This window comes from Beta vulgaris, chromosome 6 (genome assembly GCF_026745355.1).
Source record: "Beta vulgaris subsp. vulgaris cultivar EL10 chromosome 6, EL10.2, whole genome shotgun sequence".
Taxonomy (NCBI): domain Eukaryota; kingdom Viridiplantae; phylum Streptophyta; class Magnoliopsida; order Caryophyllales; family Amaranthaceae; genus Beta; species Beta vulgaris.
Window position 1 is genome coordinate 71,171,643 of NC_079207.1, and position 14,584 is coordinate 71,186,226.

Genomic DNA, 14,584 nt, shown 5'->3' on the forward strand with positions numbered 1-14,584 from the left:
AAATGATTGTATTTCTGTCTGTTACGAGAATTCTTATTCTTATTTAATTGGCGCTCATTATTGATACTTTATCTTCGACGTCGATGGCTTTGAAGATATAAATGTGTGTTAGTCCTATATGTGGAGAAACTAATTTTACGTAAGAAAACATATAGATTTGTGTTATTACGTTGGGGAAGATTGCAAAATTGATTATCTAATATTTCAGTTTGTATGTAAAATGAATGTACATAACTAAGGAAAGAAATAATGACAATTTTGGTATGGTTGTCAATTCTACTTCATACAATTGTCTTTAAGTCTGAGTCAGATTATACATACATAATACATTTATATAAATAATAAAAGGATTAATTGCCTTAAATTAAAGTCGAAATCAGACTTTTTTAACGGATTCAGATTACTTTTTGTCGGAGTCGACTCAAGTTTTTCCTTCAAATAGGAACGTATTAGAATCGGATCCGGATTGGAATGTCATCCCTATACATAACATAACTCTATTTGCTTTTACAAAATACCGAGTATTATACAATACTTTTATGACAAAATTACGTTATTTAGAATGGGTAAATACTTGGAAATTTTCCAATTATAACTTCTTACCCATTACTCTAAAAAGTAAGAACTACATTTTGCATATATAGAAGGAAAACACCCAAAAAAAAATATATAAAAGGAGATAATAGTACCTTTTTCTTTTGTTAAAAACGAATAGTACTTTGTGGAGCTTCCATGTTCTTGCAAATATTACCCAGGTGCCCGCCACATGCGATTACTCATATTATAATTCCAATGATCCCCCAAACATGCCATGATTTGTTTCATAGAGTATTACAATATCTCCAACAAAATCCACTATAATCTTCATTATATAACTGGTTAATTCCATTTAAACCACTTAGCACGTGGCCACTTATAGGGCATCTAGATTTAATTTTTTGTTCAATTACTTAATTCTCCACTACCTGGTAGTTGTTGTAGTGATCAAAACTAATACTATATACTAATTATATAAGATGTTGCATCTAAATGAACAGCCAAAATATAATGCAAAAATGTTCCATCCATGTTCCTTCTAAGAAGCTAATTAATCACTACTTTTGTTCACGTGATCCCATGTTTTAGATCAAATTAACTAATGCTTAAATTCTACTTCCTCTGTTTCATAATACTCACTACACTTTTCATTATGGGAAGTTTCGCATTACTGGCTACGCTTCTTTTTTGGGCAATAAACAATCTCCTCTCACATGGGTCCCCGTCCCTCCTCTTTTTCCTCTATACCTCTCTCTTCTCCAAAAATTGTTTAGGAGTTCGTGAATTGAAAAGTGTATCAAGTAATATGAAACAGAGAAAGTACTATTTTAATCGGTACCTTATCATCTAGGAGTATTGATGATTTACTTGATATACGCGCCCTAATATTTGGGGAATGATCTTGCATCAATGGAACATCTTAAATCTATTTTGTTACTTGTGTGCTGAAGACAGATTATTCTACCTAATAGTTATAGAAATTGTTTTAAAGTTTTTGAATTTAATTAGGTACGTTTTGTTGCTTCTGAATTAAGATATGGTACGGTGCACTGTAACAATGTTGCTTAGTATATTTGCAATAGAGTGCAGATGATAACGAACATTGTGAGTGTTTCTATTGAATAGATAATATGAACTTAAGCAGATGCGGCGAACAACATGAACTATGAGCTTGTGGCCTGTGGGTAGCCCACATCATGAGCTATAAGTTTGGGTGTAATAAATGACATAGAGGAAATGACATAATCTATTAAGTATTTTATTTCACATTTGATGATATATATCATTAATATAAATAATATGGGGTTCCCCTCAAAAAAAAAAAAATATGGGGTTTGAGCAGAAAAAAAAAACAGAAATTAAAAGACATAATATTATATATATATATATATATATATATATATATATATATATATATATATGTTTTACTTCTAGTGTCATTTATGTCATTTCTTGCACGCAAGCTCATAGTTCATGATGTGGGTTAGACCTGTCTAAAGTCATGGTTTTGACTATACCCAAAGTCCCAAACCATATATAGTCGGTGATGTTGAAACTAATTTTGCCTTCTTTTAAGATCCTGTCAAAAAGGAAAGTTAATTAAGCTTAGATGAAAATTTAATAAATTCAGATAAAGTTCAAATTAAATATGTTTATGAGCAATTAGTTCACTTTCATTACTTTATCTATATGTAATCTTGATCCTCATAGACCTCATCGATATGATTAAAAACTTGCACTATATATATTTTTTTTTTGATAAGGAGAATAAACTTAGGAAAACCCCTCAATCAGGAGGCCAATTAACCTAAAACATCCTTTCGAATGAACAGAGAGAAATCAACATCAAAAAGAGGGTAACAATACTGAAGATCCAAGAAAGAGTTACCACGACAGGCATGAGGTCGGCAACCTTGTTTGCTTCCCGATAACAGTACTGAACCTGGAAATCATCAAAATAGCAGAGATTAGAAACAATATCACTAATAATATTACGGATTTCCCAAGAAAATTTTCAAATATTTCTAACAGCATGCATTAATCACCACAAGATTATCTCCTTCATTAAAAACTTGCACTATGTAATAAACTTGGTCATAGTTCACTACATTGAAACTTTGAATTGCAATCATACCATGAGAAAAATGGTTTTATTCAAAATAAAATTAAAATATATCCCCTACCATCAATCAATATGTATATCCAAACCAAGTATGGCCCATTCGATTAATATAAATTCATAGCATGGCTTGATTTCTTCCACATCAAAAGATTTGAGCCCTCATCTCTTCCTCCTCCAAGACTTTGTTGGATGACAAGATTCCTCTACTTGAATACGGTGGATGACAGTAGGGCCATATGAGAAATCCTTGACATCACCATACCCCAAAGAACAGGAATTCCAGCAATGATTTGAATTAAGTACCCCAATTAGAAAAATCTTCATTTATTTATTTTTTATCTTTTTAAATCGAATTTGAAGTAATGAGATATTTTCAAGTAATTTTTGTAAAGCTTCTATATTAAAATTACAACATTTAAGCAATTGAAACGAACTAAATTCTTAAAAAACTATCACATTTTCTATTGTTCAGCAAAGCTTAATCGGTTTCATACTAAAATTAGCTAGGAACGAACTCGATAGAATTCCGTGTATATTTTAATCGGTTAAACTTCTATTATTTTACTATTAAAATCTTTTACCGTATAAATCTAACCAATTTTTTTTAAGATGAAGAATCTAAAACTATTAAGTACATTATACACCAAATTGACATATTAGTATATTACTACTACATTATACACCAAATATGAAAGAAAAAACAAGAACATTTCTTTGTCAAAATAAAGACTGCTAACGTCCCCTTCACGAAAGCGACCATTTCCCACTCTCCGTCTGTTTTCTTTCCCCCTGATTTTGCCCCATCCTTCTCCTTGTCTTTTTCCCTCATCGGTATGTGTGCTTGATACTCGATTTTTTGTAAGAAAATATTGCCACTCTCTCTTTAATTTTATTTATATTTATAAAAAATATTGCATTGTTCCTAAGATCTTATCGGATATTCCTACTTGAAATATTTCATATTAATGGAGAAAATTTAACCATCAATTTTGATATATATATATTTGTTTTTTTTTGCTCCAAATGAGGTACTGACATACCGAAAATAAACCAAAAAACTAACAAGAAACTAAACTAAAACACAACAAACCAAAACAAAAAAAAACTAAGGTGGCAGAAGACGAGGGAAGGAAACCCCTCTGAGATCTTCATCAATTATGGAGCGAAGCCCCGGTGGTGCCGAAGGGGTATATATATATATATATATATATAAGTGAGTTCATATGAGAATGCATACTTATATGAGAAAAGAGAATGAATTTTACGCGATATAACTCTTATGAATAAGTGATGAAACTCTAATGAAAAAGTGATGTAACTCCAAAAAATGAATATTAGAAAAACAATTTCAAAAAAAAAATTTTTTTTGGGTTCAAAATTTTTTAAGGAGGTATTATGGGTTCGGATTCGGTGGAGTTTGATGAAAACTTTACATAGTGGAGTTGAATCCTAACCTTATACTCCCTCTGTTTCCTAAAGATCTTCCCTCTTTCCGTTTAAAGGTGTTTCCAAAAGATCTTCCATCTTTTGCTTTATTCCTTATTTGGCAAAACAAATTTTCCTATTTACCCTCTCATGTCACTATCATATGATCCACCATTACATTATTAATTCAATTTTACTCCCTTTCTCTCTCCTACTCTAACCCTTTTTATTTGTTTATTTATCTTAACCCCTTTCTCTCTCATACTTTACTCACACCATGCCCCACACAACTTGATTTTCCTTGGTATCTGTAGGAACAGTAAGTGGGAAGATCTTTAGGAAACGGAGGGAGTATTTTAAAATCAACGACTCATATTTTATGGAAAGAGATAAGGAGGGGAGGATTTTTGGGGAAAATAGAGGGCGAGTTTTGGGAAAGAATATATAAACCATTGATTTTAAAATCAATGCCTATGATTTGTTAAACTCTACGTGCATGGTAGAGTTATTTACTAACTCTACTGGATCTAAACTCGGGTATTATAACTTTAATGAAAAATTATTGTAACTCTAATCCAATTGTGTGGTTGAGATTCATTCTCATGTCTCATGTAAGAAGCATTCTCATTTCTCATGTAATATATATATGCAACAAAATATATTTGTATGTGATTGTGTTAGATTTATCTTGATATGTAATTTCAAAATTAAAGTTTTATCTCTAGATAATCTTGCTTAAATGCAGGAGTACATCTAATGTGTAGAAAACAAACATGAACTGACATTGGACGAGTATTTCATTCACTTACTCCAAGTAGAACTCATTCATTCTCCTGTGTTAATGAAAGTATTTACTTCATCCGTTTTTCATACTTGTAACGTTTGACTTTTACGCTTGTTAATACACGTATAATTTTGATAATTAATATTTCTAATAATGTGAAAATTATAAAAATTGAAATTTTATATATATATGAAGATGAATCTAACAATATTTTGTAGCTGAAATTTGTATTTTGTCTTAAGTCTAAGTTTGATGTTCAAGTAAGCACATAAACAATATAAAAGTCAAAATATTACAAGTTAAAAGAAAATGAGGAAGGACTACATGAGCTCATAAAAAAAATATTTTTTTTTTTTTTGACATCAAGGAAATTTGCATTAATGAAAATTGGGAGTACAACCTAATGGCAATAATACAACCAAACTAAACAGAAAGAAGAAACAACAGACAGTATGAAAAACTAGCATAACGCGCAAAAACAAAGTAACATAAACATTAACTAGAAAAAGTCCAGGCCGAATAACTTTTGTCTTGTGCGATGGGGAGTGAAGATGGATGTGATTGAAAATCTGTTGAAAGACGCAACTCTGACGATCTTCATAGATAGAGATTGTCGTACAACTGCTAGTAGATCCTGTCCACTAGGCACGAAATCCCAAGGTCCTTGATGAGCCTCCTGGGATTTTCCTGATTCGCTGAACAAAGAAGTCACTTTCGAGAGTGACTTCGGACCCTGCTGCGAGGGTCTTCGAAAATCAGTCACATTACACTGAAACCCGAAAAATGAGGTGGAGGTCTTGACGTGCCCCAAAACAAGTTGGGGGGCCTCCCACAAGATGCGTTTTTTAGGTGTGATGACACATGAGGTCATCACGAGAAATTGGGGCGAGTTCTTTTGATGAACTACGCCCCATTGACGGATCCTAAGATCCAAAGTGACAATCCCGAAACCAGAAGATCGACAAACAACAGAGCTGACACATACCAACAGAAAAATAAAGAAAACATAAACTGCCAACCGACACATAGAGCTCCGGCAAACCAAACCGTCAAGAACTTGCACCAACGACTTCCTTGGCATACTAAAGACACTGACTCCAACTAACACTAGCGGGGGACGGGGAAGGGATACTCGACCACACCTAAACCTAACCAGGGGGACGGGGAAGGGGAACTTAGACTAAACCTTCGTAAAAGGGGGTTCGGGGAGGGGAAAACCTAAAGACCTCGACCAAAGAAGCTGGATTTAAGAACCACTGAGCCGAGCCAAAATCGTGGGTGGGCAGAAGCAACAGACCACAAACAGGGGGAACCGGGAAGTGGAAATTCACCGGACAGGGGGAGAGGGAGGAACCGCACAGATTCGAGGAACGCCTAAGGACTGGACGACCAACGAACGAAAACAGGGAAGGGGGAAAACGCACAGACGGGGGGGAACGACTAAGGACTGGGGCGACCGACTAAACGAAAAGTGGTGGTGCGAAATGGCGACGGGGACGCACCGACGAACGAAAAAGGCCGGCGAAGAAAGCCGACACCGCGAACAACCAGGAAAAGAAGATGGAAAAGGCGGTGAAATAAAGGGTCGAAAACCCTGAAAACCCGATTGAAGGAAGATGTAAAACGCGTCGAAAACAAACAAAACCAAAATGAGCAAAAAAATCGAACTCGCCGGAGATCCGCCGGAGCCCAGCGCGGCGCCGGATCTCCGGCGAGTTCTAGGGTTATAAATTGTTTGTGGTGTAGAGAGAAGGCAGAGGGTTTTGTTTAGAGAGAGAAGTTGCTACTGAAGAATTAAGTAGATCGAGTAAAAAAAAAAAAAAAAAATATTGATGAGAAAACATGCAGTGATTGATGCAATCATCAATTTTTGAATCAATACCAACTTTTTTCTATCCTTCAAAAAGTTCGGCCAATTCAAAAGATAAGTGAAATTATTATTTTTCCAATCCGTATTTAAAAGTAACAACTCTATATAAAGGCTAGACATTTGACCACAAGTTTCTGATCTCGACCAATACGGCAATACGCAATGCATTGAAATTGAAGTTTTATTTAGTGACATGAGCTGCGTATTACTGCTTTAATTTATCTTTTAAGACCTGTTCTCCCCAACTTATTTTCAGTTTAATTCAGTTCATCATTCAGTTAGTTCAGTTCAACAATCCATTCTTTTATAACCATTTTGTTAAATATTATTATTATGTTTGTATAATTTATTTACTAATTACTCTTATTATTATTATTATTATTATTATTATTATTATCATTATTATTTAAATATATATCATTACTATTAAGTATTATTATTATTATTACTGTTGCTATATATTATTTTGTTTATTATAGCTTTACTCATTATTATTACTATTATTATTAGAAGGAACATGGTTTAGGTCAAAGCACAAATAAACCCACTTTTTTAGCTCATAAACCAATCAAATCGCGTCAAGACGGTTTATGATATAATTTTCGCGGTCCAACCCAATTATTATTTTTATTACTAAATATTTTTATATTATTAAACTAATTATTAAAATAGTAATATTAATTTACTTCCTAGATATTATTGTTATTATATATCATCCTCAAGTATTAATATATTAACACAAATAATATAAAATAATTATTATGAGTTATCATTATTATCATCAATTATTATTATTATTATTTAACAAAAGTTATTATTCAGTTCAGTTCAGCTCCAATAAGTTCAGTTCAGTTCAGCTGTTTTATGCCAAAGAAAACAGGCCCTCAGTCTCACAATATAGTGTATACTTCATTTTTGGTGGGTCAAACTTTAAAATCTTTGACCGAATATTCTCATTTGTATATATAAAAAAACATATTCATGTGGGATCTTGTTAGATTCGTCTCAATGTGTAGTTTCATAATATCAACTTTTTATATTTTTTATTAATACGGAATTGAAGATATTAAAGGTCAAAGTTACGTCTTGGAGACCGTGTATAAAAGAAACAAACACTATATTATGAGACGAATAGAGTAGTTATTTTTCTAATATATACTACTCTAACAGTGAGTGATAACTGTTGTATAGTCTGTTATATCAGTTCTCCCATATTTTATCTTAATTTAGGAATTAATAAATTGATAGGTGTTATATTTTTCTTCTCTATTTAGAGATATATTGGTAAAAAAAAGGGTGAAAATCAAAGTGCTTAATAGTTCTCATATATAATAAAGATAAAAGTTAATGCAATTTTGGTTCAAGGAATTAAAGATTTATAAGCTCATCATTTTCATTCTAAAAAAATTGTTATGAGCTAGAATTGATTGATGAAGTGATATCTACTGCAAATAATAGCTATTAAAAACGCTAGTTTTAGCAAACAAGTCCCAAATCAAATATAATTTCTTACTTACTAGTAAATTACGACTGTAGAATGAAGGTTAAGAGATTATAAAAATCTAGTATAGATGTAGATGCTACAAAAGACAGATTATATAATGGAGTATTATATGAAGGGAAGGAAATGGAAAGAGATGATAAATTTTTTTAGACGTAACTATTACAACATGTTATATGACATTTCATTAACCACCGCTTCTTTTGTGTAAAAAACACATATGAAATGAAAAAAATGACAAAATGACATTAGATTTATGTCATTATTTGTATAATTCTATGGATTTTTTTTTGGAGTTTGTGTCATTGTGTACGCGTGAGATTACGTATTGTGTAAAATGTTACACCCAAGACGAGATCTTAGTTTCTAAAACCATGGTCACTAGGGAGCTACGTCTTTTTTACCTTAATTTCCCTGCAATTATCTGAATTTTAAAACTTATTTAAAATTTATTTATTTTAACTTATTGAGCTTTATTGTAAAAGGTATTAGAATCTATTTGAGCTTATTGAAACTCCTTAAAATAATAATCTATTGGATCTTACTTGAACTTTTTTATTTTTATAAAGAACTTATTTGAACTTTATGTATTCATGTTTGTAAGTTGACGAGAACATACTGAAAATGGGAGAAGACAACTTATGCTTCTTTAATATTGAATAATTTATTTAGTGGATAATTCTAATTGAGCTAAATTGCACTAAGTTATCCTATTAATTGGGTTGAATTCTTTTATCATTTCAACCTTTCTCACTTCTTCAAGACCTGCATCATTCATCACTAAAGCTCTAATCTGCATTAAAGCAAAAACATTGAACTTAGGGTGTATCAACAACCATTTTATTTCTTCGTTTTTTATGTTATACCCAATCTTTTTATAATTTCATACAGTATTGTTAAACTTAATTTTTTTTTTTATAGCTATGCATCATTAATTTCGTTTATCTATTGTAATTTAGTGGAATTAATTTAACTTATAAATATTTTCTTCAAGAGTTAAACTATGCAACTCATCTCTATTCTATATGGAAAGAGGGGTAGGAATAGGACACCAAAATATTAGAAATCCCATTTTACCCTCATTACATCTCTATTCTAACTACTTTATTTAATTAAAAAAAATTATCTAATTAATTTAAAAAATAAAAAAAAGACATTACAAAAGGAAAACCATCAACAATTCACATATCTCTAATTTACTCGATATAATTAACAATTAATTTAATTTTCTACATTCCCTAAAAAAAATTAATGTTCTACGTATTTTTACACGCATCGCGTTCATATAAAAATTAGTAGGAAATAATTACAAGCTGTCATATATTACATCCTCTCAAACGCTTAATTACACGTGTCACGTCACTATTAACATGCAATCTCTTTATAAAGTTATGTTAACCAACCACTTACATATAAAGTGAATTTCCAATTACCAACCTTAACTTTCATTGGCAAAATATAACCCCCAAAGTTAAGCAATATGTATAACTTGCTTCTTAATTAGAATGTTTATATGAAAAAGATGAACCATGAAGCCATTGAGATAGGAGAGCTCAATATTAGCAATGGCGTGCGTCAATTCATCTTTCCAATTCTCACAATTATCAATTCGAGCATATGAACTTATTCTAATTCAATGTCCAACATATTGGCAATTCAATTTATTTGTCCTTACTTCGCCGACCAACAGCCAAGAGGAAAAAAGCACAACCGAAGTATAAATAAAAGGTTTAATGAAAAAAAACAGGTGTCTTGAATATTGAAATTTAACATAAACATATAGCTTGAGAAATTGTCCGAGTCCAACAATTAGTTATGTATTAAAAATACATTATTTGTTTTTTTAATTGCACCATTTTAATTCTAACTCGCATGATTATATGAGAAAAAACATAGTTAAGTAGGGGTCTTGTTTCATTTGCCTCAATACAACGATTCCAAATAAGTATTATATTTTTATAATTTTTACTTATACGTAATTAGAGATATTAACGTTCAAAGAAACGTTACGACGAACGTGAAAACAAAGAGGAAATGGTGCAATTAGAAAAAAGGAGGAAGTATAAGTTTAAGGGTATTGTATGGAGTTTTAAAAAAAATGAGGATATAACGTGTAGAATCTGAAGAAACACAGGATCGTATAATATTGAAAAACTCAAAAACCCAAACAATGTGCATGCTCAAAAGCTTCCTATTGTGATATTAGGTAATTCATAGATGCATTAATAGTAACTCTATTACAACCTTACTAATTCAAATTGGTAATCCATCAGAAATCCCATTTTTAGTTTTCACTAACCCACGACACACCATCAACTGATGATGTGTCGGCGTTGCATATAAGATATATCTAAACAAATATTTTTTTAGGGGAATGTAAACACATACTTAAGAAATATCAGAGTTTTTTTCTTTTTCAATTTGAATTAGAAAATAAAACCCTTCTTAAACTATGAATGGTTCAGAATCATATACCCCTTTATTGCTTTCTTCTGAAAAATCTAAAGTGAAAAAAAAAAAAGGAAGAGTAAATACCCCTTAACCCAACTTGATATTTTGGACTTTATACACCAAAAATAAGAATAGCCATTTAACATGAGAAAAAAAAATAAGAAGAGAAATTTGGAACTACTATGTCAAATTTAGTAACTTAATTGCTTATGAGATCATAAACCAAAATATTTGCTCCCAAACAAAAGGGGGAAAAATTTCCAAGTAAAAAAATATAAATAAAAAAAGACATTCAATTAAAATTATGTTGCTCAAGCCAAGGCCAAAACCCAGTTTGATCATCTATGCCACAGAACATGCTAGTGAATGTTTCTTCTTTGACTGATGGTGGTTGTGGGCTTTGGAATAGTAATTGGGCCACAGGTGGCCCATTGGGCCTCATAGATGATGGTGGGAAGAGTGTTTTTCCCGTGACGGTGGTGGCGGCGGAGGCGGTGGTTGTTGGATGGGCTGAGAGATCCAATAATGGGCTTTCAGTTGTTGTTGGAGTCCTTGAGATATCCAACTTTATATCAGAACTATTTTCACTTCTATTGCTGCATGACCCTTCTGTCTCTTTATTCAAGTTGATTGACTCTGTTGGTTCTCTATTTTTCAGTGCCATTATCTACATCCAAAAAAGATAAGATACAATTATGAATTAAATGAGCATAATTGGTAATGTAGATCATTTGAAAAAGAAAGAACACTAGTAAAAAGACATGATCAAAAAAGTGTCTTTTTCTTTTCATAATTTTCTTACAAGAAAAACATGATCAATCAATCAATCAATCAATCAACATTATCCCAAAAGGTAACCAATATGAAAAAAAGTTGACAAAGGAATGATGATGCTCTTTATCAAAGCATCATGTTGAAAAGCAAAAATTATTAGTTTCCCAAAATCTGAACACTTTCTTAAAAGTCAAAATTAAATTCATATAATTCCTCTCGTAACAGAAACAATACAACAATTGAATATTTTATACCTCACAAATAATATCCAATTGTTGCATTCATTCTGTTATGGAAGAAGTAATTAACAAAGTTGACAAATAAAAAACTAAAAAACTTTTTTTTTACCTCTGCTTGAAGTTTGTGATTTTGAGCTTGAAGAGTATCATTATCAGCTTTAAGAGCATCAAATTGTCTCTTAAGAATATCATAATCTTTCTCTAATTGCTTAGTCTTCCACCTTGCTCTCCTATTTTGAAACCAAATTGCAATTTGTCTAGGTTGTAAACCAAGTGCTTTAGCAAGTTGCATTTTTCTTTCAGGCTCAAGTTTATTACCCAATTCAAAATTCTTCTCTAGGGTTTTCACTTGTTCCATATTTAATCTTCTCTTTTTCTCCCCACCTCCTCCTAATTGTGATCCATCATCTGATAAATCTTCATCTCCTCCATTATTATTATTATGATGATTATTATGATGATTCCCATTTAATTCTTCACACATATCAATCCCTGAAAATGACATGGATCTCTTCCCTAACATAGGTGCCATTCCTCCTGTACCCACTACACACACAAAAAAAACACAATCTATGTTACTCGAACTCTTCATATTATATTCCATCGTTTGCAAAATATAATGTATGTGATAGAGTATCAAACAATTCCTGAGACTCCAACCATCAGCTTAAGCTTTTAGTTGAGTTGATCCTTTTGACATGATATCGGAGCCAGCGTGACATAAAGGTCGCGTATTCAAATCTCATCCACCTCCTCATTGCTAAGTAGAATATTTAACCTCAAGCTGATGGTTGAAGTCCCAAGAATAGTTTAATACTCTATCATCAGTACGTAACAGCTATATATAAAAGTGTCTGTGCTACATAGATCAGATTCTAAAAAGATCAGATAGAGAATTTACCATGAAAATCTTGAGTAGTGCAAGAAGGAAGGATCGAGGAGAGAGAAGGAGGAGGATGATTATCATTATCAGTAGGAGTTTGAAGCATAAAATTGGCAGGAAAGAAAGCCATCCCAGTACAAGTAGTACTCATGACCCGCGCTAATGATCTTAAAACTGCGCGCGCGCAACTGAATTGTGCTAGGCCTAGGTGCACTTTTATGCGATATCATTCATCTTCATCTTCATCATACTATCATTTTAGACAAGGTAGAAGCTACAGAAATGGAGTAAAACACAGCAAAAGAAAAACATAAAAAACTAACTTTGGTGTATAATATTATGTGTATTTATTCTATTTTTGGAAGATTAGGAATAAATATGGAGACTATACAATAAGATAGTACACTGTTTGTTATGATGGATGATTTATATACCTTACTAGCTCTCTTAAGATGAGCTTTGTTTGGTTTGGAGGAGAGAGAGAGAAGAGAAGAGAGAGAGAGAGAGTGTGAAGAGGGAGAAAAGGTGATCACTTTATGGTGCTTCATAGTAGAATAATCCTTTTTATATTTGATATGGTTTTTTTTTTGTGTAACATAGTGGGAATATGCTAACATTAATCTTGCAATTTTTTACAAAGTGTGAGTTGGTATTTTGGGTAGATTTCAAGCAGAATGTCTTGATCCTGTGAAAAATATGTCAACTGTATTATAGGCAAATTTAGTTTTAACTGAAATTATTACTGCTAGATCATAAAATTATTATACTGTCATGTCCCTGCAATATTATATTGTACGGATCTAAATCTATCTATTTTAGGTAATATCATGGTGTTATTAGTTATTAGGATTCAGATGTGGAAAAACTTGATATTGTTTCGGTGATACCTAATCTGTTTAATAGTAATTAGTTGCTGGATACATTTTTACTGAAGATCTGGCACAATAATATCACCTCTGATCTATTTCAATTTACTTGCAATAATAGGATTTTCACGTCTCTTACTATCGTAATGCATAATTTTAATTTTTAACCATTGATATCTTTTAACTATTGAGATAAATATAACAAGAGATCACGCATGACTATATTTTTAACCTTACATATAAATCATCCTACAGGTCAAAAGAGAATGTCTTAATAGTATAAAGCTCAATTTGTTGCCAGTAATTCGAAACGAAGGATATATGTCGCAATAGGTTCTTGGGAGTTGGGATTGTTGATACTTTGATACCCTTGTCAATCTACAATGACGGACACTAAGGATCGAGCTTTAAGGGTACTAGGCGGCTCTCTAATTGTCTTTAGGCTTTGGACTTGAGCTAAACTTTAAGAATGGATAGACCCAGATGATTCATGTACCTGAAAAAATATCTCTATAGACTTCAAGCACAACGAACAACCTTTCAATATAACTGTATATGTAGATCAGTAGATGGTATAGTCACAACTCACGAGTCCATTACAATTTTCATTACATGACCAAATGTTATTTTTCTTATTCCTATACTGAGAAGAATTTGAAGTGAGCTAATAATTAGAAAGAACGAGCTTTAAAAATTACAGCCGTGTTTTTTCTCTCTCTCTCTCAAAACCCTTCTTAAAAAAAACACATTTCCACCGAAAACCCCATGGCGGTGGAGGGCTCAACAGCTGCCGCCTCGCTGGTGGCCGTCGAGCCGTCTTCCCCTTCCTTTTCTTTTTTCTTTCTTTGTTTTTTTTTTCGTTTTTTATGGTTTCAATAAGTCCCATATGTATGATGGCTTTTGTTCCCTTCATAAAATTTAGAGTCACCCCATTCGTAGTGGGTGAATTCGTCCTGTTTTTTGTTTATTTCTTGTGTATGGATCCAGATCTAAGATATAGATTGAGAAGTTTCGGCTTGTAGATTTGTGGAATTGGTGAAACATCGTGTTACAGATTTGGGAAACCATACTCTCCGACTGAAAATCATAAATATCGAGATGAAAGTCAGATTTCAGGTTATTGTTCCATCAG

The 14,584-nt window shown here is 32.1% G+C and overlaps 1 protein-coding gene across 2 annotated transcripts; it reads right to left on the minus strand.

Annotated features, from left to right (window-relative positions):
- Positions 1–10,860: 10,860 nt before the first annotated feature.
- LOC104897949 (homeobox-leucine zipper protein ATHB-13) lies at positions 10,861–13,136 on the minus strand. 2 transcript variants are annotated; one of them, XM_010684928.4, is made up of 4 exons: positions 13,021–13,123; positions 12,605–12,860; positions 11,813–12,249; positions 10,861–11,357 (listed from the first exon to the last, which is right to left on the minus strand). In XM_010684928.4, the coding sequence occupies exons 2-4, from the start codon at positions 12,735–12,737 to the stop codon at positions 10,983–10,985; spliced, it is 945 nt and encodes a 314-aa protein (XP_010683230.2). In that variant the 5' UTR covers positions 12,738–12,860; positions 13,021–13,123; the 3' UTR covers positions 10,861–10,982. The 2 variants fall into 2 exon arrangements, with proteins under 2 accessions (XP_010683230.2, XP_010683229.2); XM_010684927.4 differs by having other exon boundaries at positions 12,605–13,136.
- Between the last annotated feature and the right edge of the window lie 1,448 nt (positions 13,137–14,584).

Excerpts from the sequence above, each read along its gene's own strand:
- LOC104897949 (XM_010684927.4), bottom strand. The coding sequence starts at position 12,737 with ATGAGTACTACTTGTACTGGGATGGCTTTCTTTCCTGCCAATTTTATG. Across the intron at positions 12,250-12,604 it reads CACTACTCAAGATTTTCATG|TGGGTACAGGAGGAATGGCA; the intron begins GTAAATTCTCTA and ends TTGTGTGTGTAG. Across the intron at positions 11,358-11,812 it reads ATCACAAACTTCAAGCAGAG|ATAATGGCACTGAAAAATAG; the intron begins GTAAAAAAAAAG and ends TTTTGGATGTAG.